The sequence below is a fragment of the Haemorhous mexicanus genome, chromosome 25 (genome assembly GCF_027477595.1).
Source record: "Haemorhous mexicanus isolate bHaeMex1 chromosome 25, bHaeMex1.pri, whole genome shotgun sequence".
NCBI classification, from domain to species: domain Eukaryota; kingdom Metazoa; phylum Chordata; class Aves; order Passeriformes; family Fringillidae; genus Haemorhous; species Haemorhous mexicanus.
Window position 1 is genome coordinate 461,055 of NC_082365.1, and position 26,569 is coordinate 487,623.

The 26,569-nt window shown below is 54.0% G+C and overlaps 1 protein-coding gene across 2 annotated transcripts in view; it reads left to right on the forward strand.

The window, feature by feature from the left end:
* Positions 1–26,569, forward strand: part of KCND3 (potassium voltage-gated channel subfamily D member 3) — a 93,316-nt gene that overhangs the window by 41,674 nt on the left and 25,073 nt on the right. For both annotated transcript variants that reach the window (XM_059867557.1, XM_059867558.1), the window contains exon 2: positions 24,149–24,311. In XM_059867557.1, coding sequence (XP_059723540.1) covers positions 24,149–24,311 — 163 coding nt within the window. The remainder of the gene's footprint in view (positions 1–24,148; positions 24,312–26,569) is intronic.

The following is a 26,569-nucleotide window of genomic DNA, read 5'->3' on the forward strand; positions in this document are numbered from 1 at the left end:
CAAAACAAGGATTCCCAGTGGGAATGAGCACAAAACAGGGGCCAGTCTGATTCCTGAGGAGTCTCCCAGGACCAGCCTGGGGCCAGGGTTTAGGGTGAGCAGGGCAGTGCAGGCTACTGGCTGGATTTCATGGTTTTAAGGCTTTTCCCACCCTACTGAGTCCATGGTTCTGTGAGTGTGTGGGCACAAGGAGCTGTGCACACACATCACTCCCTTCAAAGGAGCTCACTGTTCTCCAGGACCTTTAATTACTAAAAAATGCAGCAAATCCCCTTCAATATTCCAAATTAGGGTGGGCAGAAGGGGCTGTTTGGGATTGAAGGAGGATAAAGAGAATAAAATGCAAATCTCCCAGCAGTTTATCCTTATGACTAATACCTATCACAACAGATTCGTTTGGGAACTCGCCTGTGACGTTCAACTTGTCAATCCTCCCCACCTCTCCCAGCTCTGCTCAGGGACAGCCTGTGCAGCTCCAGCTCTGCCCAGCACTGCCTCAGGAGATGCTGCATCTCCCCAGCTGTGGATCCTGTGGTGGGAGTCAGGGAATCATGGAATTGTTTAGGCTGGAAAAGACCTTTGAGGTCACCCAGTCCCAGCATCAGCCCAGCACCACCACGGTCACCACGGAGCCGTGTCCTCGAGTGCCACATCCACACCTTTCTGAGCACTTCCAGGATGGAGACCCCCCCACTGCCCAGAGCAGACTGTTCCAATGCCTGACAGCCCCTTATGTGAGGAAATTTTCCTGAAAATCCAATCCAAACTTCCCTGGTGTACCCTGAGGCTCGAGGTCCTGCTCTGCTCCGCAGAGGGGCTCTGGCTCAGCCCATCTCCTGTTTAAAGAAGCTCCTTGGTTGGGAAAGGCTCCAAACCTCTGAACAGACCACTTGTGTCTCAGTGAAATTATCAGGAAGGATAAGAGTGCAATTTATAACTATAAAACCAGCCTGCATTTGAATAAAGCCGAGCCAAATCCATGGCAGTGTGGATTCCCTTCCCCAGGCCAGGTAGCAATGGGCATTTGGGCATCTGCTGCACTACCAACCCTAAAAACAGCTCCAATCCTGTGAATCTCTCTAAGTACATTAGCCAGAGAATGAAAACCTCATTGAGATTAGGTTTCCATCTCCCCACATCCCCGCACACGGCAGCTGGGATTAGTAAATGACCAGAGCACTGAAGGAGGGAGGAGGATTAACAGTGGGAATAAAAAAGGTCGATGATCAGCGGCAGCTCTTTGGAAAAGAGACTTAGGACAAATGGCTCAGGCGGCTCCCGTGGATTGCCTTGGGCAGGGAGAGCTGCAGAACACGAAAATGGAAGAACAATCTTGCCCTAATCTGGGGGGGCAGCAGGGCCAGGCCAGGCCATCATCCCCAGCCGAGGGGAGCCCTCTGCAGAGCCCCTGCCAGCTCCAATCAGCCCAGGGCCCCAGGCTCAGAATCCAATTCCAGCTCCAGCTATTATTGCAGGAGTTTTAATCTCGGTTCTTATGCAAACAACTGGAGGGACTGATGGACAGATAAATAAAGAAACAAATGAATAAAGCCAGGCTGACACACAGGAGCAGCACACGCCTGCACGAGCCTGCCCATGGCAGTGGGGGGAGATGAGAAGGACAGGGGTCACCCCTGCTCTGACCAGCTCAGATCAGCTCAAATTTGATATTCCAGACTCAGCAGCACAGAGGCAACCACTGCTGTAAGAGTGAGCACAAATGTAAGGGGAAAACGAAAAAGGAGCTGTTCTTCATTGGTGTTCAGACAAAGGAGATGTGACCCATGAAAAACTTCAAAAAACATCAAAACTTCAGCTGGAGATTCCCAGCACAGCACTGGAGGAGGGAGAGGTTCACCTCTATTAAAATTAAAATCCGTGTTCAGTCTGCCATCTGCTAAACCTGTGTTTAGGAGAGTGCAACTCCTGCACTGATCTGAATCCCGTGGGAAGGAGATCCATCTTCCCCCACTCCCCAAATACCCACGAAAGCCTCCTTTGGAACAGTCCCCCCCAGAGTGCCACAGCACGGATAGAACAGGAGCTGCTCGGTTTGCTCAGCTCATGGAAGGTGCTTCCCGGCTGTCAGGCTGGTACCTTGCTGATATTAAATCATTTCCTGCACCAAAAGGAAATTAAAGATTATTTTATGCTATTAGCTTTTAGTCCATTTACAACTTTTCTGCATTAATATTAAGATATACAATCTCATTTTTGTTCAGGCTGTAAAAACTACATGAATACAAGATATTTGAAAATTATTTAAGAACTGTGCCCTCCGAGCAGCTCCCTCAGAAGGTGAACTATGAGGTCTTGGCCTCCCATTCGGAGCCCTGTCGAAAACGCATTTGCTGCTTGTTAGCAGATTAACAGATGAGACAGAGGGGAGTTAAACACGGCCAAGGTGTGAAAACTAATTACAGGCTGCTGCACCAGGCTGGCAATAAGAAAAGGCAGTGTTAAGTGCCCGTCCTAAGAGGTGATATCCATCTCCGGTGCAGGAGGAGCAAGGCAGAGCTGAGCCTGGTTTAACTCCAGGAGCTCACCTGAGCCTGGTTTAACTCCAGGAGCTCACCTGAGCCTGGTTTAACTCCAGGAGCTCACCTGAGCCTGGTTTAACTCCAGGAGCTCCCCTGAGCCTGGTTTAACTCCAGGAGCTCACCTGAGCCTGGCTCTGTGTCTGCGCTGAGCAGAGCCCACCCGGGCTGCAGGCACATCCACTCACTGCCCTAAAGTCGCCCTTTCTGGGGCAGCATGTGCAGCCAGCTGCAGCACGAGCTGCTGGAAGTGTGAGCCCAAATAATAAATATTGTTTATTCACCAATTCACTCCCAGGAGTGAAGCTCCCCACCCTTCAAGCCCTTTGAGGCACAAACCGCCCTGGGTGAAGCCCTGAGTCTTTTCAGTAGTTTGAGCAAGGGGAGGGAGCTGCAGCACACCCAGGCAGGATCCCTGGCAGGATCCTCTGGAATTGGGAAAAACACCAGTGGGAAACAGGTCCCAGCTGTCCTGGGGCTGCTCCCTGCTCCTCCTCTTTGTGTCTCCTCTTGTGCTGTCCCGAGGCAGCAGCTGGAGCTCTGTCTGGCTGAAATCCAGGTGTCCTCAGGGCCAGGGGGGTTTGTCCCATCCAGAGGCAGCTGCTCCTCCCCTGGGTTGGTGCTCCCTGTTCCCCTCTAGGATCCCTGGGCACCCAGCACTGCTCCTGCACAGGTAACAGCCAAGGATGGAACATTACAGGCCCTAGACTGTAATTTTCTTCATTATTTACGGGCTGGAACAGGATTTTGTTGCTGTGAACACACCAGGAATGGCAGTGTCTGTATCAGCCAGTAATAGTGCTCAGAATTTCTCCATCTGTTTCAAACCTGCAGAAAGAACTGCACAAACTGCAGAGGGTGGAAGATCATTCCCTCTGGGGCTGTCTTCCTTTCCCTGAGCCATCCCTCTGGTTCCTCAGGGACAAAGCTCTAGTGTAGGAGCTGTGCACCAAAGATCAGAAATAGAAGAAAATGGGGTATTTCCCTTTCTTTTGAGCACCCCAACCTCAGCAGCATTTCATGATGACAAAGCCACTCCTGCCACAGAGGTGCAGTAGTTTAGCACCTGCAATTCCACCCCTCAGAGGTCAGCACTTGTGCATTTTTGGAGTTCGGGGCTGATTCTTGTGCATGCACAGGAGGTAATTGCATCCAAGAGAGCTGTGTGCCTGTTGGTCTGGAGGTGTATTGCCATATGTCTGGTGTATACTCAATTAACACAGCGCAGCTGCACTGCTTCCATCTGCATTCCAGATCAGATTCCCATTCCAGACCCAGGCAGGAGTCCCACAGTTTGCAGTTACTGAAATCATTGCCCCAGGATTTAGGTGGTTGGAAATACTCAGTCAAGCAGCCCAGCCTTGCTTTGCAGGAGGAAAATGATCCAGCCAGGGAGCCAGAGGGAGTGGGATGGGGACTTGAGGGGCTGCCACGTGCAGGCTCAGCCTGCAGCCAGAGGTTAAAGCAGAGCATTTCTTCCAGGGACTGCTTCTCCTGCTCTGAGGTTTATTGAAGTGTGACTTGCTGGTGTATTCATATTCACCATCAGATTCAGGGCTTTTTTTAGCTCCCTGCAATCTTTTTCTCTAGGCATCGGAAATTTAATTTTAAAATTAGTTTTGTGTAATGAAGGCCTTGGTCTGGAGTGTGTGTTTCTGAAGCACCTGTGTTCAAAACTCATCTGCCTGTGAAAATCATTACAGGTGTAGGAGCTGAGTAAAGGTGCAAACTGCACAGATGGATTTCAGTCAAGTTTCACTGCCAGGGTCTCTTTCCCTGCTGTACAAAGCAGCTTGCAGAAAAGCACCAAAAATACACCGAGGTACCGGAGCACAGGGAATGCAAACACAAACACACAAATACACAACCAGGTGTGACCTAATGGCAATGTTTACATCCAGGACCTAATCACAACCTCTCAGGAGACAAGTACAAGGGCCCAGAGGTGTGGCTGGGTGTGATAAGGAGAGGACATTCAGCATTTTCTGTGAATGTTCTTGCCTTGTGCAGCCCTGCACTGAGGCAGCAATCTGACTAATTAAAGTCCAAATCTGGGCAATTACAGACAGACACGCGAGGCTGAGAAATAATCAGATTTACTTCTGTCCATTCATGAAAGCACCAGCAGGGCTGTGCAGGGCTGGTTCAGACCTGCCCGAGGGCAGGGCCAGCATACAGCCAGAGCTGCTGCCCAGCCCCAGGTGCCCCCTGTCCCCAGGCTGTCCCCAGGCACTGCCAGCCCCTCAGCCAGGCTGAGCTGGCACCAGCTGGCACTGGCACTGATGGCACAGACCCTGGGGCTCCGTTCCCTGCTGAAGGGACCAGGATGGACTCCCCAACCCAACCCACTCTGGGTTCTCAGCCAGGCAGGGCTTATGGGAGCTGTGGGACTCCCAGGGCAGGGCAGGCAGCAGCAAAGAGCATTCCCTGCTTCCCTGTGTGGATGCCAGTGCCCTGACAGAGCAGCCCCAGGTGCTCAGGGCTCCAGGACCTGCAGCAGGTGCCCGGAGCAGGTGTTGGTGCTCACAGCAGATCCGTGGGATCCAGGTGCCCCCGTGCCATCCTGTGCCAGGACAGACAGACACCCTCTTGGCCTGGCTGGGCCTGCCTGGGAGGGGCAGAGCCCGGCGTGGGGGAGTCCCTGGGGCTTTGTCTGGCCCAGGAACAGCAGCTGGGGGCAAGCAAAGCCTGCTCCCCCTGGCCACAATTGTGCAGGGCCAAGTGTCACCAGGGCTGTGAACCTGGGACACTGGGGGAGCTGGGGGGAACTGGGGGGGAACTGGGGGGGAACTGGGGGGGAACTGAGGGTCCCCTTGAACCAGCTGCTGCCACAGCCCTTCTGTGCTCCTTAGCACAGGCATTTCAAACTGTCCAGCTGGAGAACTTGGCTGGTTTATGGCTGGATTGGAATTGGAATAGCCCTGCTGTTACAAGGAGGGCAGAGAAAGGGAGGGGGCCAGGAAATGTGCTCAAAGAGCTCACGGATTTTCTTCTTGGGGGTTTTTTGCCTGCTTTAAGGGGGCTCTCGTTGGAAAACAGTGAGCACAGCAGCAGTATTATCAAAAATGAAATGGAAACTCCAGGAGAGGAGGCAAGAGAAGGAACATGGCAGCTTTTGTTTGAAAAGTTAAATGCAGTTGCATTGATCCATCCACAGCTCAGAGGCTGCTTTGTGCATTTGAGCTTTACAAAAATCTCCAAATCCTCAGGAGCAGGCTTAAGGGACTTGATCCATGTGTCAAATCCCCAAGCTGGAGCAACACCCTGACAGGCCTCAGTTATCCTGAACAGCACACAGGGTGGTTACTGTCACCCCAGACGGCAAAAGCAGATTTGGAAGGAATAATAATTTAAATGTTTTTCATCCGCCCCCTGCTCTGTGCAGACACCAGACACTGCAGCAGCAGCAGCTCAGGAGCGAGTGCTGCTCTCTGGACCAGAGGGGTGGGCAGGGATGTGCTGGGAGCCAGAGCATTTCTGGGCTCTGTCCCTGGGCTCTGCAGCAGCTCTCTGGGGCTCTGGGGTGGATTTTTGGGTTTTGTCTTTGCTTTCACATAATTCAATGCACATCAGCAGCAGAGCAGTAGAAACCTGCAGCCTGGTGTGCCAAGGAACTCCAGTAATTTGGAGTGCAAACTGAACCCTCCCCTCTGGGGCAGGTCTCTGCTCCCTGGGCTCCCACAGGCAAGCAAACAGAGCAGGCTGGTTTACACTGTCATTAACTTGCCATTTTAATGAACTTTTCAGCCTTTAACCATCCTGGTGCTTGTACTTGTGCACTGGCAGAAGCAGACTTACATCTCACAGCAGCAAACAGAGATTTGCAAATGAACCTAATCCTTTCAGAGCTCTCAGCACAGGGACACACATTCTCTTGCTGGCCAGTGGGTTGGTTTTATACCTGAATTCTCAGGAAACTCAGAATCCTGGTAGGAAATTTCATGCTGCACAAAGCTGCTTATCAGCATCCAAAGAACCAAACTAAGATGGCTGGGAGAGGGAAGAAAAGAAATAAAAATGTTTTTCAAGTAATGTTTCTGTTCCACTAAAGGAGCATAGGAGGTGGTTTTGCTTTTCAACTCCAGGAGAAACTGCTCCCCTTTCCTGGCCCCTTTGAAGTGCACCTGAATCTCCAAGGCTGAGGAGGAATCACTTGGCTGTTTGTACACAAAGAAGTGCCTGGGAAAGTTTATAGCAGTAATCAGCAGCTCCTGCAGGATGCTCAGCAGAGCAGCCTTAATAAACATTAAAGAGGAGTGTAGGCTTGGCATCTTTCTAATTAAGAGTGGAGCAGCCTGGAGATGAGGTCAGTGCCCAGATGGGGTTGAAGGGCAGTGTAAGCTTGAGAGAATAAATTCAACGTAAAGGTCATCTATATGGATTAAATGATCTGAACAGCCAATTCCAGAGCCCTCTTCTGCAATTAATATTTAATTAAAAATAGAAACACTATAAAGTTTAGCTTTTAACCAGCAAAATTATTTCATGTCCCATAAAACCTTTAAATACCAGAGCCTGCATCCTCTGTGTGCCCTGTTCAGAGCAGCTGTGGCTGTGAGTCCCTGGGAAGGGCATTCCAAGGGCAGCACCTGTAAAACACCTGGGATCTGTTCCCAGAGACAGCATTTGACAGCTGAAGGTTCTTTCCATTCAATGGAGAATTGAATGCAATTTCTAATCAAATCCAAACACATCATGAATTAAAGGACTGGGTTAAGCCGTGGTCAGCAGCAATTCCATGTTTCAGAGGGGAGGGGGATGGAGAAGAGGCACTTGGGGGTGGTCCAAGGGCAATCTGCTGATCTCCAGCCCAGCCAGGCCCTCCCCAGGAGCTGCAAACCAGCCCAGCAGCAGCAGCTCCCAAAGCCAGTGGTGCCTTTTCCCTTTGCACATCTCCCTGGGCCTCTCCTGAAAGTGCCTCCTGCTCTTGTTCAGTGGGATTTGAAATGTTTGTCTCCTCTGACTTTGCTGGCCCAGAACTAGGCCACCAAGACGTCACCAGAGGAATATTTGTTCTTCAGCACTCGAGTCCTTTGTAACCTGCTTTGAGTGTTTCACCGACACCACCAGCAAGGAGCTGGGAAGGCAGGTTCAGGCTGAGAATTCATCATGTGAATTCTCACCTTTGGAGAACACAGGGAAAAGTCACTTTGTTTCTACAAGGTCCTTTCACTGGGCTGAAGCTGGAGAAATTTGGTTCCCAACCCTGTCTCCCATTTCCTGCTTGCTTTTCCAAAGGCTCACACTCTCCCAGCTTCAGTGCCCTGGAAGTGCAGATAGCACTGACTTGTTTTCATATGAGCTGGAGATATTTTTACAGTGCTATGAAAATAAGAAGTAATCCAGTTCAAAGACTTGTTTTTGCTTCCCTCAAAGTCAACCATAAAATTCCCTCTTCTTCAGTAGTGCAGATCTGCAGGTTTTTCTCTAAATGTTTGATAGAGCTTCCTCCCTTTATTCTTGGGACTTGGGGCCCTCCTGTTTATTTTCACTTATTGCAGGAGATTTGTTTTTGTTTTCAAGGGTACAGAGGTGTAAGATCTGATTGCCTGGAGCTCTGTGCCACCCTGCTTTGGAGCAGCATTGCTGGGAGCCCTGACCTTCCCCAGCCAGATTTTCTGGTCACCCACAGCTCAGCTCAGGGACACTTCTCAGAGGAGCCTTTGGCACTGCAGTGGTTATTCCCTGGCTTGGGAAGGTGTTGTTAAACCTCTCTGAACCCAGAGCAGCAGCCTGGGTGATCCTCTGTGGAAGGAGGCAGAATCCTCCACTCACGGAGCATCCATCCATCCATCCATCCATCCATCCATCCATCCATCCATCCATCCATCCATCCATCCCTCCATCCATCCATCCATCCATCCCTCCATCCATCCATCCATCCATCCATCCATCCATCCATCCATCCATCCCTCCATCCATCCATCCCTCCATCCATCCATCCCTCCATCCATCCATCCCTCCATCCATCCATCCCTCATCCATCCATCCATCCATCCATCATCCATCCATCCATCCATCCATCCCTCCATCCATCCATCCATCATCCATCCATCCATCCATCCATCCCTTCATCCATCCATCCATCCATCCATCCATCCATCCATCCCTCATCCATCCATCCCTCCATCCATCCATCCCTCCATCCATCCATCCATCCATCCCTCCATCCCTTCATCCATCCATCCATCCTCCATCCACCCATCCACCCATCCATCCATCCATCCCTCATCCATCCATCCATCCCTCCCTCCATCCATCCATCCATCATCCATCCCTCATCCATCCCTCATCCATCCATCCTTCCATCCCTCCATCCATTGTCCATCATCCATTATCCATCCCTCATCCATCCATCCCTCCATCCATCCCTCCATCCATCCATCTCCCATCCATCCCTCCATCCATCCCTCCATCCCTCCATCCCTCCATCCCTCCACCAGGAGTGAGAGCAGGCAGGCAAAGGCAATCAGCTTTCCTCACTCTAATAAGGCAGCACAATTAATCTCTTCACTTCTTGGCCAACCCCTGCTGCATGTATAAATTGAATTAGCAGCCATATACATTGAGATATTATATATATACAGATAGAGATATCATATATACACACAGAGGTGTGTGAAATGCCCCCTGGCTGGAATGGCTCTTCTAACCTGGAGGTAGAAGGTAAGAGGTGAAACTGCTGAAAATCTCAGAAAACAGCACGTCCCCATCACTCCTCCTGTGACCCAGGGATGGTTCCCATGCAGTCACATGCCTGTAAAAACCCTTTTGAAGTCTCTCATATTTTGTTACTAATTCTGGTTTGCAAACAAGTGCCTGGTGTTACTGCTGAAATATGTCAGAGCTGTTAAATGCTTGTATAAATAATAAATGGGAGGGCTTGTACCAGGACTAAGGTCTCTCTGCATCAAGACCTAGACTGTGTTATGTTTTATTAATAACCATTTGCAAACCACAGTGAAGCAGGGAAATGGCTGCTGCGCCAGGATTTTAAACCCCTGGTTCACAACCAGCCCAGCCCGGAGGGTTCTCTGCGTGATCCTCACACCCTGAGCCCCTCCCTGAGGTGGGGAAGGTGCAGCCCCTCCCTGGGGAGCAGCAGCACGGCGGTGCCAGCCCCTCTGCTGGGCTTTGCCACCTTCCCCAGGGCTTTGGCTGAGCTGGCACCCCTGTGCCAACTCAGTGTTCTGATTCTGCAGAACTCTAAAATACCAACTTTCCATTCAGTCTCTAGGACAGCTGTAAGAATCATCCTTGATTTCTATCCGTGGGTAATTGTGCTACAATTATGGAAAACAACACAGTGTCATGGAAGTGCTTACGGTGGTTATTTCAGCAGAAGCAGCCTCGTGCATTTCTAAAAAAGCATTTTCCAGCCCCTTTACGTACAATGGGCAGTGACAGACGGAGCAGATTTACATAAAACCACACCAGCGGCGAGTTCTTTTCAAGGCGGCCAAAGACTCCGGAGTGGCTGCAGAGCAGCACCGTGGGCAGCGCCCGGAGGGATGCGGCAGGAGGTGTGTGCCACTGCCAGGGGCAGGGCTCCTGCACCTCTGCCCTCCCAGGTGAGCCGGGACCCTGCCCAGGTGGGCCTGCAGAGCAGCCAGGTTCCTAAAAACAACAGGTACAGCATGGTCTGAGCACTCAGCCCTGCCCAGGTGGGCCTGCAGAGCAGCCAGGTTCCTAAAAACAACAGGTACAGCATGGTCTGAGCACTCAGCCCTGCCCAGCTGGGCCTGCAGAGCAGCCAGGTTCCTAAAAACAACAGGTACAGCATGGTCTGAGCACTCAGCCCTGCCCAGGTGGGCCTGCAGAGCAGCCAGGTTCCTAAAAACAACAGGTACAGCATGGTCTGAGCACTCAGCCCTGCCCAGGTGGGCCTGCAGAGCAGCCAGGTTCCTAAAAACAACAGGTACAGCATGGTCTGAGCACACAGCCCTGCCCAGGTGGGCCTGCAGAGCAGCCAGGTTCCTAAAAACAACAGGTACAGCATGGTCTGAGCACACAGCCCTGCCCAGGTGGGCCTGCAGAGCAGCCAGGTTCCTTGTGCTCCACCTGGTCCAGAGCACCAGGACTTGGGGACAACTTTTGGTTTTTTTTTGGCAACCTCAGAATTGAAAGATTCCCACCCACGCAGCAAACCTGCAGCAGAGCAGGTGGAGGAGCAGGTTTTACAGCTGAGGAAGGTTCTGGGCTTGTCCTGCCATCCTGCCCTGCACACTGTGCATCTCCACATGCACAGAACTCGCAGGGGCAGCTCCCAGCCAGGCACCCCCAGCACACACCCTGAGCAAAATGTGAGTTCAGCAGCACCAAGGCCAAACCCTGAGCCTCGCTCCAGATCCCCTCTCTGTGAATCCAAACACCTCTGTAAATCTAAGCACCTCCTGTGGCTGTGAAATAGGGACTGCCAGACAGCTCATGAATAGAAATGCACTTTGGAAATTGCCCAGCTGAAGGCCAGCCCTTACTGATCCAGAGCTGGTTATGTGTGAAAAATCACTGAAAGTCAAACTAGTCCATTTGCTTGCCCAGAGGACCTTACAGGAGTCTGCATCTGAAACAGCTCTGAACTAACACCTCATGAATATTAAAGAACCCCCAAACAACTTCTTCTGCCCTGCTGTAAACTGGAGAAGTGAAACATCAAAGCAGCCTCCAGGGAATGAATTTCGTTGACATTTTACTTCGATTAAAAACCTGATCTTTGTTAAGCCACACCTAATGTTGAAATACAGCAAGTGTGAAGGCAGAGAATGTTACACTGCCATGCCAAAGGAAAAAAAAAAAAGGAAAAGAAAAATAAAAAGTCTCAGAGAGATTTGAGCTGGGTCTGACTTGCCCCCAGCCCTGCCCTTCAGAGGAGCTTGCTCAGGTGAGACCTGGGCTGCTCCTGGATGCAGCACATGCTCCTGTTCCAGAGGGAACCTGCAGCTCCTGCAGGCTGTGGGGCTCTGTCCCTGCAGCCCCTGCAGGGTTTGGGGCTCTGTCCCTGTAGGGTTTGGGGCTCTGTCCCTGCAGAGTTTGGGGCTCTGTCCCTGCAGAGTTTGGGGCTCTGTCCCTGCAGGGTTTGGGGCTCTGTCCCTGCAGAGTTTGGGGCTCTGTCCCTGCAGAGTTTGGGGCTCTGTCCCTGCAGGGTTTGGGGCTCTGTCCCTGCAGGGTTTGGGGCTCTGTCCCTGCAGAGTTTGGGGCTCTGTCCCTGCAGGGTTGGGGGCTCTGTCCCTGCAGGGTTTGGGGCTCTGTCCCTGCAGAGATTGGGGCTCTGTCCCTGCAGGGTTTGGGGGCTCTGTCCCTGCAGGGTTTGGGGGCTCTGTCCCTGCAGGGTTTGGGGGCTCTGTCCCTGCAGGGTTTGGGGCTCTGTCCCTGCAGGGTTTGGGGCTCTGTCCCTGCAGGGTTTGGGGCTCTGTCCCTGCAGGGTGTGGGGCTCTGTCCCTGCAGGGTGTGGGGCTCTGTCCCTGCAGGGTTTGGGGCTCTGTCCCTGCAGAGATTGGGGCTCTGTCCCTGCAGGGTTTGGGGCTCTGTCCCTGCAGGGTTTGGGGCTCTGTCCCTGCAGGGTGTGGGGCTCTGTCCCTGCAGGGTTTGGGGGCTCTGTCCCTGCAGGGTTTGGGGCTCTGTCCCTGCAGGGTTTGGGGCTCTGTCCCTGCAGGGTTTGGGGGCTCTGTCCCTGCAGAGTTTGGGGCTCTGTCCCTGCAGGGTTTGGGGCTCTGTCCCTGCAGGGTTTGGGGCTCTGTCCCTGCAGGGTTTGGGGCTCTGTCCCTGCAGAGTTTGGGGCTCTGTCCCTGCAGCCCCTGCAGAGTTTGGGGCTCTGTCCCTGCAGGGTTTGGGGCTCTGTCCCTGCAGCCCCTGCAGGGTTTGGGGGCTCTGTCCCTGCAGAGTTTGGGGCTCTGTCCCTGCAGGGTTTGGGGGCTCTGTCCCTGCAGGGTTTGGGGCTCTGTCCCTGCAGAGTTTGGGGCTCTGTCCCTGCAGGGTTTGGGGGCTCTGTCCCTGCAGGGTTTGGGGGCTCTGTCCCTGCAGTCCCTGCAGAGTTTGGGGCTCTGTCCCTGCAGTCCCTGCAGAGTTTGGGGGCTCTGTCCCTGCAGGGTTTGGGGGCTCTGTCCCTGCAGGGTTTGGGGCTCTGTCCCTGCAGCCCCTGCAGAGTTTGGGGGCTCTGTCCCTGCAGGGTTTGGGGGCTCTGTTCCAGCTCTGCAGGACAGACCCCCCTGCTCACTCCTCTTTTTGCAGCCCAGCCAAACAGGTGGCTTGGGAGGAATGAGGGGATATTAAATTAAGCTCAGGTGAACCTTCTGGGGAAATTCAAGGGAGCTTAATTGCAGCGTATTTGCTTTTACCTATTTCTCCCTTTTTATTTGGCAAATGCTTATGAGCCAACTCTGTGTTTAATGAGGAGGAAAGCACTGATGAAAAGATACATTTTTTTAACATCTTTAATCTGAATTCCTGCTGGTGCTGCACATTTTCCCCACAGAATGCTTACAGGTGATGAGGTTGTCCTGCAATTTTTACTGATTACACCCAGACTAAATCAGATGCAGGAGGTAGGTGTACAGCTATGTACCTATGCAGGGATGAAAACCCCCAGATAAACACAAAACATTCAGCTCAGCCAGCAGAGCCCCAGCCCCTGTGTGGTTTGAGAGGGCAGTGCACACGGATTTATGGCAGCAGGCAGAGAGGAGCCTTGCTTCCAGGGGCACTGAGCACCTGACCTCCTGCTCCGAGCCCCAGTTCCTCAGGGGGGTGCGTGGGGGGAACCTCAGCAGTTCTGGGATGGAGCTGGGGCTCCCTCCCTGAGCAGCCCGGAGATGGAGCCCTGCTCCAGCAGGGAATCCCAGCAGGGAATTGCTGCCACCCTGGAGTGGCTCTGGGAGGAGCAGCCCCTGCTGGCACTGAGTGTCCTGCCAGGGGCTGCCAGAGCATCCTGGGGCTGGGGCCTTCCCCCTGCAGCCTCTGCTTTAACCAGGAGTGAGCAGAACCCTCGGTGCAGAGTAAAACCCTCCTCCCCTGACAGGACTGGCTGTGTGAGGAACACCTCTCAGCATTCTGTGCCAGCCATGAGCAGCCAGGTACCCAGCAGCTGATATCAGCACTGATAAATATAGACACTTCTTATATAAGGAGGGACAGTCAGGTCGCTGAATTTTCAGGAAGATGTTCTCATTGATTTCCAATAGGAAATTCTGATTTTAAACGTGGTATAAAATGGCATTTTGGTATTATTAATGCCATGTTCTGGATAATATGAATGCTTAATCTAAGTGTAAATAATGACTGTGGAAATAGTGACTGGGCACTGTCAGTGCAAAGAGCAGAGTCCCTTGGACAAAGAGCAGGAGGAAACTCTGGGGATAGGGCAGCAAAGGATTGCTCTCACTTCCAGCTGAGACTGAGGAGGAGAGAGCTGCCCAAGGTGACACAAAGAGCTGAGTCCCATCCCTCAGAGCCTCCCCCTTTACCTGTGACACCTGCAGGGCCCCTGTGCCAATAAATCCCCAGGCAGAGGGAAGAGGAAGGAGTGGGAGCAGCCCTGGGGCTGAATCCCCTGCTGGAAATGACAGATGAAGGACAAAGATGTAACATTTATCAACGGAATAAATATTAAAATAAAAGGATTTGGGAGCCCTGTCATGATCTCAGTGCTTACATCAGGCACAGGCTGTGCCTATCTTCACATTACAGCTACGGGGAGGAAAACAAACTGGATTACCAGGGCTTAGAGCTTAAGCAGGCTGTTCCCCCAGCAAGGCAAGGAACTTTGGCTGTTCTGCTGCTACAGATGAGATTTAGACAGGACAGAGACAAGGATCAGACCATTTTCCTGTTCAAGCACAACGATTACACTAAAGAAATGAAATAAAAATCACAAAACCTTCCCAGCTCATCCTCAGAAACGCCAGCAAGGCTGGGGGTACGTGAGCTCTGTGAAGTCAGCCCGAGTTCCACCCTCATTTTCCTGCTCCAACACCAATCCTGCCAGGGCACCAATCCTGCCCCAACACCAAACCTGCCAGGGCACCAAACCTGCCAGGGCACCAATCCTGCCAGGGCACCAAACCTGCCAGGGCACCAAACCTGCCAGGACACCAAACCTACCAGGACACCAATCCTGCCAGGACACCAAACCTGCCCCAACACCAATCCTGCCAGGACACCAATCCTGCCAGGGCACCAATCCTGCCAGGGCACCAAACCTGCCCCAACACCAAACCTGCCAGGACACCAATCCTGCCAGGACACCAAACCTGCCAGGACACCAATCCTGCCAGGGCACCAAACCTGCCCCAACACCAATCCTGCCAGGGCACCAAACCTGCCAGGACACCAATCCTGCCAGGGCACCAATCCTGCCAGGACACCAAACCTGCCCCAACACCAATCCTGCCAGGGCACCAATCCTGCCAGGACACCAAACCTGCCAGGACACCAAACCTGCCCCAACACCAATCCTGCCAGGGCACCAATCCTGCCAGGACACCAAACCTGCCCCAACACCAATCCTGCCAGGGCACCAATCCTGCCAGGACACCAAACCTGCCAGGACACCAAACCTGCCCCAACACCAATCCTGCCAGGGCACCAATCCTGCCAGGACACCAAACCTGCCAGGACACCAAACCTGCCAGGACACCAAACCTGCCCCAACACCAATCCTGCCAGGGCACCAATCCTGCCAGGGCACCAATCCTGCCCCAACACCAATCCTGCCCCAACACCAATCCTGCCAGGGCACCAAACCTGCCAGGACACCAATCCTGCCAGGGCACCAATCCTGCCAGGACACCAAACCTGCCCCAACACCAATCCTGCCAGGGCACCAAACCTGCCAGGACACCAATCCTGCCAGGGCACCAATCCTGCCAGGACACCAAACCTGCCAGGACACCAAACCTGCCAGGACACCAAACCTGCCCCAACACCAATCCTGCCAGGGCACCAATCCTGCCAGGGCACCAATCCTGCCCCAACACCAATCCTGCCCCAACACCAATCCTGCCAGGACACCAAACCTGCCAGGGCACCAAACCTGCCAGGACACCAATCCTGCCAGGGCACCAAACCTGCCCCAGCACCAATCCTGCCAGGACACCAAACCTGCCCCAACACCAAACCTGCCACTCTCACTGCTGGCCAGGGGAGCTCTGCCTCTCTTTTCAGGGGACAGAGCTCCTACAGGAGGTAAAGCTATTGATCACAATGATGGGAATAAGGCTCATTTTACTGGGAAACCTCTGGTTCCATTAAAGCCTGAACCCACCCATTCATTTTAACAGGAAATTATTTCATTTTAAAAACAAAACCAGCAAGAAAACTTCACTCCCAGCAGAGCAGCAGTTGGGAAGCACTGCCCAGGTTCCTGCAGCACCAGAACCAAGCACAGGGCTTCATCAAGGCTGGAAAAGAGCCCCAAATGGAACCTTTTAGGGACAAACAGCTGTAGCTGCACCAGTGCTGGATCCCAGCCCTCCGTATGGGATGATTGGTGTGGGCTGGAAGGGACCTGGACATTCTGGGGTTCTGGGGTTCTGTCCTGGGCTTCAGCAGCCCCTCAGCTGGGGCAAGGACATCTCCTGTTCTCCTCCTGTCTCCCTCAGAAGCAGGGCAGGGTGATTCCCCTGGGACCTGCTCACGTGGGAGATATTTTTAGGAGGCATTTTTGATCTAGCCCTGGATAAAAGAGGGTTTAGACTTGCAGGGGCTTAACTGCCCCCGGGACACAAAAGGCACAAAATGTGCCAAAATCAGAGGAAATCTGTGAACTGAATCCAGCAGCTTAGAGCTCAGCCACTGCTTGTCCTGAACCAGAGCAGTGAGAAATCTGCTCTGCTCCCCTTTACTGCCAGCAGTCTCTTCCCCCAGGGAAGGGGCCACAGCACCAGAGGAAACAGCCTCGGGCTCAGGCAGGGGAGGGCCAGGCTGGATCTCAGGAAGGATTCCTCAGGGAAGGGCTGGCACGGGGCAGGGCTGGGGTCAGCACCCCCGGGGTCTGGAAAGGTGTGGGTGTCACCTGGGCTCTGCTGGACTCAGGGTGCTGCTGGCTGCTGCCTGCTGGGGCACCCTGCAGATCCCTCCAGCCTCAGCCAGCACTCTGCAATAAACCCCCAAGCAGAGAGCAAACCTCTGGCACTCTGCTCTCCCTCCCTGGCTGCCTGGCCAGCCTGGCAGGGGCTGCCTGTGCCCTGGGCCAGGCTCGGGGGTCTCAGAGCTGTCACCAACCTGCAGGAGAGGGACAGGAGCCCTGAGCTGGGGAAGGGGACCCTGACCCCCCTGGGGTGGCACCAGAGCCTGGGACCGACCCCCCTGCAGGGCTGGGGGACATTGCTGGGGCTCAGCTCAGGGTCCCTGACCCCCCTGCAGGGCTGGGGGACATTGCTGGGGCCCAGCTCAGGGTCCCTGACCCCCCTGCAGGGCTGGGGGACATTGCTGGGGCCCAGCTCAGGGTCCCTGGGACCCCCCTTTAGGGCTGGGGGACATTGCTGGGGCCCAGCTCAGGGTCCCTGACCCCCCTGCAGGGCTGGGGGACATTGCTGGGGCTCAGCTCAGGGTCCCTGACCCCCCTGCAGGGCTGGGGGACATTGCAGGGGCCCAGCTCAGGGTCCCTGACCCCCCTGCAGGGCTGGGGGACATTGCTGGGGCTCAGCTCAGGGTCCCTGACCCCCCTGCAGGGCTGGGGGACATTGCTGGGGCCCAGCTCAGGGTCCCTGACCCCTCAGCAGGGCTGGGGGACATTGCTGGGGCACAGCTCAGGGTCCCTGACCCCTCAGCAGGGCTGGGGGACATTGCTGGGGCTCAGCTCAGGGTCCCTGACCCCCCTGCAGGGCTGGGGGACATTGCTGGGGCTCAGCTCAGGGTCCCTGACCCCCCTGCAGGGCTGGGGGACATTGCTGGGGCTCAGCTCAGGGTCCCTGACCCCCCTGCAGGGCTGGGGGACATTGCTGGGGCTCAGCTCAGGGTCCCTGACCCCCCTGCAGGGCTGGGGGACATTGCTGGGGCCCAGCTCAGGGTCCCTGACCCCCCTGCAGGGCTGGGGGACATTGCTGGGGCCCAGCTCAGGGTCCCTGACCCCCCTGCAGGGCTGGGGGACATTGCTGGGGCCCAGCTCAGGGTCCCTGACCCCCCTGCAGGGCTGGGGGCACCCAGGGATGCTCTGGGACAGACCCAGCCTGGGCAGGGCTGCACTGGGAGCAGGGCAGGGCTGCTGAGGGCTCCAAAAGGGAATTTTGCACCCTGGCATGCTGCCTGCATCCTGCAGGAGGAAGGAGCAGAAAACAGCTCCTGACTGGTAGCTCTGGGGTGACACCATCCATCACTGCAAACTTCCACAACTCCGCCTCATTTCTGCTGAGAGTGATAAAACTCTGCAAGGGAGAAGAAAATAACAGGGACTTCCAGGCAGGGCTATTTTTCTTCTTGATTTTCTTTCTATTTGAAAGAAAAATCCTGCTAAATCTGAGGTGGTTTTAATCAAATACAGACAAAGGAAACTGAACTATTCACAAACCAGCCTCTGCTCTCCATTGGCTTTTGTTACTTTCACTTCAAAAGTTGGTGGTGCAGGCCTGGCCAGGGGAATTCTCCATTCCTTTTCTGTTACCATCTGAGGACAAAGGGCACATTTTTGGGATCACTGTCCCTTCCAGGGACAGAAGTAAATATCCAGGGAATATGAAGACCTTGCAGTGCATTTTACATCCAGGAAAGGGAAGCTTGAATCAGCTCTGTGCCAAACTCACTGGAATTTTCTCATTTCCTCAGCCCTGGAGTGCAGTGAGTTCCCAAGGTCTGGAGAAACCCTGGGGCAGGGGCCTGCCCAGGGACAGAGGGACAGAGGTTTTGTCCTCTCTGATCTACCTCAGGAGGGCTGCAGGAACCTGACAAGGGACCCAGACTTTGCGTGGCTTTTCTCTGCATGACAATCACCTTTCTGTCTCTGTAATTTGTTCTGTGCTCTCTGCCAGTGCCTCTCCTGCCCCGTGCAGAGGAGCCTGGCACTGCAGTGCTCTCTCACAAATGCTCCATTTCAGCTCACTCCCTTTTCTCCCAGCCACTCCTTCAACTCCTTGGAAACTGATTCCAAGTTCAACTTTCCCAGAGCCTGAAACTTTCAAAAAGCCAATTCTTAAAAAGCTAATTAGTTCCCCATAGGCTTTTATTTTTTTTTTTTTGGACTCAGTAAATATTTCTGAGATTGCTTTTTGTATAATCAGTGTTAGCAGCTCATTAAAATGCACAGTATGTGGATCATTTGGAATGTGACATGGCTCAGCATGGACACTCAAGCTGCTTAAAAAGACAGAAAAGCAAAAGATGAGGATGAAATGAGAGCCAAAAGCCAGCATTTCCTTTAAGCTGACACCACAGTTAAGGATTTAAGACAGGGCAGGGAGCCTTCAGCCCTGCTATTAGGAGAAACTCTAATTGCTCAGTGCTCTGCCTGCCCTCTCCTGCCTGTGTGTTCTCCAAAAAGATTCCTTTTACAGAGAGCTAAGATGCAAAAAAAAAGGGTTCTCTGAGCAGGTAATTGAGTAAGGTTTTCACTCTGAGTAATATGAGGATTCTTCTTGAATTAATAATGAATGAAGTAATTTAAAAGGCCTTTAGAGTGTGCAGCCAGAAATAAATAATGCCTTAATCTGGGACATTTTATTTTCCATTAAAACAAACACTTTTTAAGAAGTGGGCATTACTGAGCAGCACTCAGGTCTCTCATGCCAGATGCCTGCATCAGATGGACAATAATGCCCAGGACTTGTCCTCACCCTTCAGGCAGGTTCTTGATGGGCTGTGCAAGGCAGGGGGCCTGAAAGCATCCCTTTGGGTCACCAGGGGAAATTCCAGCTGAAGGAATGCCAGGACTGGGGTGGGAAGGGGCATTCCTGGGCTGGCCCTGCAGCCTCCCTCACCTTTGGGTAAAACAGAAATAACCCCCAAATTACCCCTCACCTTTGGGTAAAACAGAAATAACTCCAAATTACCCCTCACCTTTGGGTAAAACAGAAATGAACCCCAAATTATCCCTCCCTGACTGGATAAAACAGAAATAAACCCCAAATCAGCCCTGGGGTAAGACAGGGAAACAAACCCCAAATTACCCCTCACCTTTGGGTAAAACAGAAATAACCCCCAAATTACCCCTCCCTGACTGGGTAAAACAGAAACAAACCCCAAATTATCCCTCCCTGACTGGGTAAAACAGAAATAAACCCCAAAGAGCCCTCCCTGACTGGGTAAAACAGAAATAACCCTTTGCCATCCCTTCTGCAGAGGTCTCTCTGATATTTCTTCCCCTGCTCTGTTAATGAATGGTAATAGGGAACACTTGATTAGGAGCCTTTCATCATTTTAGGACTAGGGGCTTTAGCTTTCTGACCTACTTTTGCTGCCAGTGAAATTCCATTTTTAGCTTCAACTCAAGGTCTGAACGTTACCCAAATTCAGACCATCTGTTTTAACTGCCCTCGGGCCGAGGGGCGGGTCCGAGCCAGGAGGAATAAATGGAACCAGTGCTAATGGATGAAGTGTTCTCCACCCTTTGAGTATTAAATAACCCACTTAGTTTGTTCCTGAGTCCTCACAAACATTCCTTTTCCTTGGGCAGGGCCTGCTGCTGTTGGAAGGAACTTTCCTGCCACCAGTTGCTCCCAGGTCACTTTCTCTGTCCAGCCTAGAGCTGGCTCCAGGCTCAGCTTATCCCTTGGTCTGGCTCTGCTGAGGGCTGGTCCAGCCTGCCCTGGGAATCCATCAGGGAATGACCTTCCTCCCTTCTTGATGCTCCCCACTGCAGAAGCAACAGAACTTCCTTCTCCTCAGAGGAGGGCAGTCCTGAATCTATCTCTGTCCTTTCATCACACAGAACTCAGTAAGAAATATGGATTTATAAACCAGAACCATATCAAAAAAGGCAACTTCACCTGGAAAACCCCTACTAAGCAACTGCTGACCACAGCTTTGCTGAAAATCCGGGTGAATCCCAGTGCTGGAGATGAGCTGCTGCTGGAGCTGATGGGCACCCCCAGCCCTCATCCCTCACTGCCTGGCTGAGGGCTGGAATTGCAGCACAATTTCCAGAGCATCCATGAAAACATCACCAAGTGAGTGATGCCAGGGAAAAAGAAAACAGGAGTGGGAAAGGATGCCAGATCTCACAGCTGAATGCCCAGCTGGGGAAGTGCCCAGCTCCAAACAAGGCAGAAAATAAGGATATTTAATGTAAAAGAATCCTAGCATGAAATAGGCTCTGTACTTCCCCAGCCACGGCTGATTTGCTGCTCGAGGCTGGCGTTTGGCAGCCTGTTTGCAGATTCTCTGCCTCAAAGCCACCGTGGCTCTGTTTGCAGCTCGGGTCCCAGCCCAAACCAGTCTGTGCTTCTGGGATTTGTAAAACACAGCTGGACCCCCCTGGGGACATCCCAGGGGAGAGCACGGGGCTCTGAGCAGAGCAAGGAACCCTGGAATGCTCCAGCTTGGAGGGAGCTTAAATCTCATCTCATTCCACCTTCCCCCAGGTGAACCTTCCACTGAATTCAGCAGTTGGAAATGGCTCAGTCTGTTGGGATCTGAGTGGATTCCTGGCAGTGTTGGCAACTCCTGTTGTGCTGTGCAGCTCAAACACCCCTCAGACCCTCTGCATTAATCATTAATCATTAATCATTAGCCAACTCCTCCATCCTCTCGCTGCTCTAATCAGATTATTGATGAATTACTTAAAATGCACTTTCTGTAGGAGTTTTTTAGATGACAAGTTGCCTTTTACTAAACAAATTAATGGGAAAGTTGGGTTCTCTCGTTCCAGTCTGGGGAAAGTTTGGGGTTTGGAATGCCCAGTTAGCAGTACCTGGAATCCAGCAGCTGAGCTCGCTGGCCCTGCAGCTGATCCAAACATGCCAGGGGGCCATTAGTGCCCTGTGGTGGCACCAGGACAGAAACATCTCTGCAGCAGTGAGTAGTGCAGGGGCTGAGGAGGCAGTGGAGGAGCAGAGCAGCTGCAGCTCCAGAGGCCCTGGCAAAGTCACAGGGAGCTCTCGGGCAGTGCCAGGGATGGACGTGGAGCTCCAGCTGCCTCTGCCCCCAGCAAACAAAGCTGAGACATTCCCAACCTCTGGGCTGACGATTGCTCCTCCCAGGTCAGCCCAGGGGGCCACAGGAGATGTCCCAGGTCAGCCCAGGGGGCCACAGGAGATGTCCCAGGTCAGCCCAGGATGCCACAGGAGATGTCCCAGGTCAGCCCAGGATGCCACAGGAGATGTCCCAGGTCAGCCCAGGGGGCCACAGGAGATGTCCCAGGTCAGCCCAGGATGCCACAGGAGATGTCCCAGGTCAGCCCAGGATGCCACAGGAGATGTCCCAGGTCAGCCCAGGATGCCACAGGAGATGTCCCAGGTCAGCCCAGGGGGCCACAGGAGATGTCCCAGGTCAGCCCAGGGGGCCACAGGAGATGTCCCAGGTCAGCCCAGGGGGCCACAGGAGATGTCCCAGGTCAGCCCAGGGGGCCACAGGAGATGTCCCAGGTCAGCCCAGGGGGCCACAGGAGATGTCCAGGTGCCTGGTGTCCCAGGCAGCAGAGGGGTCCAGGAGAATCCTCCAGAGAGCTGCAGTGGCCCCAGTGCCAGCAGGGCCAGGGGCTGTCCGTGAGCCCCAGGCTCTGCAGAGCTCTCAGGGCTGCTCCTCTCACAGGAGGTGTGCAGAGGAGCTTCTCCATCTCCCCTGCCCCAAGGGTCTGATCTCTCCTGGAGCTGTTTCAGAGCACTTCTCTCAAGTCCCAGTAATGAGGTAACTCTCAGTCTGCGTGTAAGAACAAAACTCCCTGAGCCAGACTGTGAGCCAGACACTTCTTATTACCCTCTCTGCAGATGCACAGAAGGGCTTTTTCTCCGTGCTCCAGGTCACTGAGATCATGTTTGAGGCATATGATTAATTTTCAGCCTTATTGTGTTAAGGGCCAGCAGGAGGAGTGAGATGCTTTTAGAGCAGTGTTAAATGAGGTAGAAGAACTTGTCACTCAGCAAGAGCTTTGAAATGATCTTTGCATAAAGCAGCAGCTAGGAAGTTAATAGACATGAGGAGCCATCTATTGATTTGAGGTGTTCTGAGGGGTTTGGGTGGGGGTGAAGGCAGGAGAAGGATTCTGCTTGGGGTAAAGAAGCCTTGCCTGAAGCATTTAACATGCAAGGAGTCCTGCTCCTGCTCAGCCCCTCGTTCCAACAGGTTCTTGCATGGGCACGGGAAGTGCAGCTGAGAAAAAAGGTGTTTTGAAATGTTTGGTTTTCCTCTTGGGCGTAAATTATTCTTAGCTCAACTCTATTCCCCTCAAAGCTCTTTGCTGGTCACAGACTGACATCACACCTGAAAATAAAGCCTCAATTGAAATAAATCATTTCTCCTTTCAGCATTTGCTGCTCCCGGCACCAGAACATCTCCAAGATAACCACAGAAATCCCTGAAACCATCTGATAGCAGCCAGGGGCTTGTCTAGATTTCAATTTCCAGTTTTCAGATTTTCTCCAGAGCAGAGGGGCTCCAGCCCTCAGAGCATCCCGTGGCCTCCTCTTGCCCAGCTCCACAGGCTCTCTGTGCACCACAAATTACAGCAGGAGGTTGTTGGGTCCCACCCAGTGCAGAGCTCTGTGTGAATGTTCTTCAGCTGGTCTCATGTCCCTGAGAATTCTCCTTTTACAGAATGCAGACTTTGAACAAGCCCCAAATTTCTGACTGTGCAGATGGCAGGGAAACTGCTGGGGTTTGGAATGGAAGTGTAAATCAGTCCTGATTTGCACCTGGATACCAGGGAATGACAGTCTGTGGCCTGCTCCCCAGCAGAGGCAGAGCTGGGAGCTGGCTGGAGCTCGTCTGCATGGAGAGGGGGGCACAGAGTGAGGATGGGGATTCCAGCCCCCAGCAGCTGCTGGGCAGCACTTCTGCTCTGCACAGGGGGCCTGAGCTGAGCTGAGCTGAGCTGAGCTGAGCTGAGCTGAGCTGAGCTGAGCCGAGCTGAGCTGAGCTGCCAGGCAGGGCAGGGGGCTGTGCCCAGCACAGGGTGGCAGCAGCAGGGGCTGTCCCTGGCACGGGGCAGAGTGGCAGTACCAGGGGCAGGGTGGCAGCACCAGGGCAGGGTGGCAGCACCAGGGGCAGGGTGGCAGCACCAGGGGCTGTCCCTGGCACGGGGCAGGGTGGCAGCACCAGGGGCTGTCCCTGGCACGGGGCAGGGTGGCAGCACCAGGAGCTGTCCCTGGCACAGGGCAGGGTGGCAGCACCAGGAGCTGTCCCTGGCACAGGGCAGGGTGGCAGCACCAGGGGCAGGGTGGCAGTACCAGGGCAGGGTGGCAGCACCAGGGGCTGTCCCTGGCACAGGGCAGGGTGGCAGCACCAGGGGCAGGGTGGCAGCACCAGGGGCTCTCCCTGGCATAGGGCAGGGTGGCAGCACCAGGGGCAGGGTGGCAGCACCAGGGGCTCTCCCTGGCATAGGGCAGGGTGGCAGCACCAGGGGCAGGGTGGCAGCACCAGGGGCTGTCCCTGGCACAGGGCTCCGAGCTCCGGTGCCAGCCCAGGGGCTGCCCAGGCCCTGGCGAGGCCCGGGCTCTCAGGGAGGGCTCTCTGTGTCTTTGTGCCCACAGCTACGGGGACATGGTGCCCAAGACCATCGCGGGGAAGATCTTTGGCTCCATCTGCTCGCTCAGCGGGGTGCTGGTGATCGCCCTGCCCGTGCCCGTCATCGTCTCCAACTTCAGCCGCATCTACCACCAGAACCAGCGCGCCGACAAGCGCCGCGCTCAGAAGGTGAGGGAGGGAGCCCTGCCCGTCTGTCTGTCCGTCCGTCCCCCTGGGCTGAGGGCCAGGGAGGGCACTGCGGGCACAGAAGGTGAGTGAGCCCTGTCTGTCTGTCTGTCCCCTCCTGGGCACTGAGGGCACAGAAGGTGAGTGAGCCCTGTCTGTCTGTCTGTCCCTCCTGGGCACTGAGGGCACAGAAGGTGAGTGAGCCCTGTCTGTCTGTCTGTCCGTCCCCTCCTGGGCACTGAGGGCACAGAAGGTGAGTGAGCCCTGTCTGTCTGTCTGTCTGTCCCTCCTGGGCACTGAGGGCACAGAAGGTGAGTGAGCCCTGTCTGTCTGTCTGTCCGTCCCCTCCTGGGCACTGCGGGCACAGAAGGTGAGTGAGCCCTGTCTGTCTGTCTGTCCCTCCTGGGCACTGTGGGCACAGAAGGTGAGTGAGCCCTGTCTGTCTGTCTGTCTGTCCCTCCTGGGCACTGAGGGCACAGAAGGTGAGTGAGCCCTGTCTGTCTGTCTGTCCCTCCTGGGCCACGGGCACTGCGGGCACCCCCACCCTGTGCAGGCCCTGCTCGGTCCCTGCATCCCCAGATAATCCCCTCAAAACCAGCCCCAAACCAGTCCCACAGCGAGGCCAAATCCTGCCAGTGCCCCCGGGGCTCTGGGGAAGGGACAGACAAACCCCCAGCCCCCAAACCAGCACAAACACACAAAGGAGGGGCCCAAACTCACACCCTGCCCCACCCACTGCCCCAGAGCAAGGGCAGGCACTGAGCTGCCAGTGCCCCCAGAACAAAACACACACCCCAGAACAGAGCCAAGCATGCCCAGGGATTCCTGCTTGGCTTCTCTCCAGGGCCTGTGGTCTGCAAAGCCATTGTTGTCAAATTTCAGCTGCAGAACCCCCCACATGTGCTCTAATGTTCCAAGGGCATCCAACTCTGAGCCATTTCACACCAGGCAAGTGTGGAAACCTCACACACAACTGGATAGATTCTTGTACAAAATACTCAAAGTTTTATGACATTTTATGTCATAAAATTACACCCAGATAATGACTTACCCAGCCACATTTCTAGCACAAGCAAAATAAACTCATATGATCCCACAAAATTTGAACACTGGCTGACCCAAAGTCCAACCAGGATAATTTACACATCCCACCTTGGAAACAGAACGTGCTCCCACCTAAATGCACCCCAGCCCTCACCCCTGCACCTCTGTGCCGGGGTATTTTCAGCATCAGGAGCAGCAGGGCTGTCCTTGCTCACCTTTCCCACATCCTGTCTGAAGCAAATCGATGGCTGTGTGCACAAAACCCCTGAAATCAGCCCCAGGAGCTGTTTATCCTCCTGGCTGCTTCGCTCCTCGCTGTCTCTCTGCAGTTTCAAATACACCCAAGCAGCAACTCGCACTGATCAGCACAGAAACCCCTCAAAGCTGGGACTGAACACTGGGAATACACAAAAGCCCCTGGAAATGTGAAGGGATTACTGAGTATTCCAAATTCTGAGCAGGTTTTGCCAGTGGAAGCTCACTGAGTCACTGAGAGAGTAGAACAGATTTACTGTATCTCTATTTCAATCTGCTAAATCACACCACAGCCAGAATCAGGTTTTTACAACTGCAACCAAAGGCCTGAGGTTCTTTTTCTCCCCATGGAATGCTGTCTGCCAGAAATGCAAGACTCAGGGGACCTGATGGAGAACAGTAGTAGAAAAATGTGTTATTTGTGCTTCAGGCAAGCATCTGGGCCGTGCCTACTTCTAGCATCTCAGGGAGCTGACAGCAGAGAGCTCAGATACAAGACCTACAGAACCACAGCGTTTGGCAGGCACAACACAAGAGGGGAGTAGCAGAGAGGCAGAATGGTGCAGGAAGGAGCTGCAGCCTCAGCTCTTCACTGCTGGGCTGTGCAAACCCTGCCCGAGGCTGGACAGGGCACACTGAGGCAAAGAGGGCACAGGAATGGCACAGCCCACTCTGTGCCCTGCTCTGCAGCTGGCACTGGGATCCAGAGGGGATCAGGGCAGCCTCTCAGTGAATTTCAGGGGCTCAGAGTTGTCTAAGTGAGGCTGCAGCCAGGCACGAGGACCTGGATTTCACCTGGCGCAGGAGCAGGTGAGGTGTCAAAGGGAAGGACAGGGATGCCCAGGGAGGGCTGTATGGGGACAGTGCCCAACAGCCCAGTCAAGAACTGAAGCCTCTGGCAGAAAGCTCTGGCTCTGCTGCAGCAGCACCCACACAGAGCCAGGAGCTGCTCCAGCCCAGGC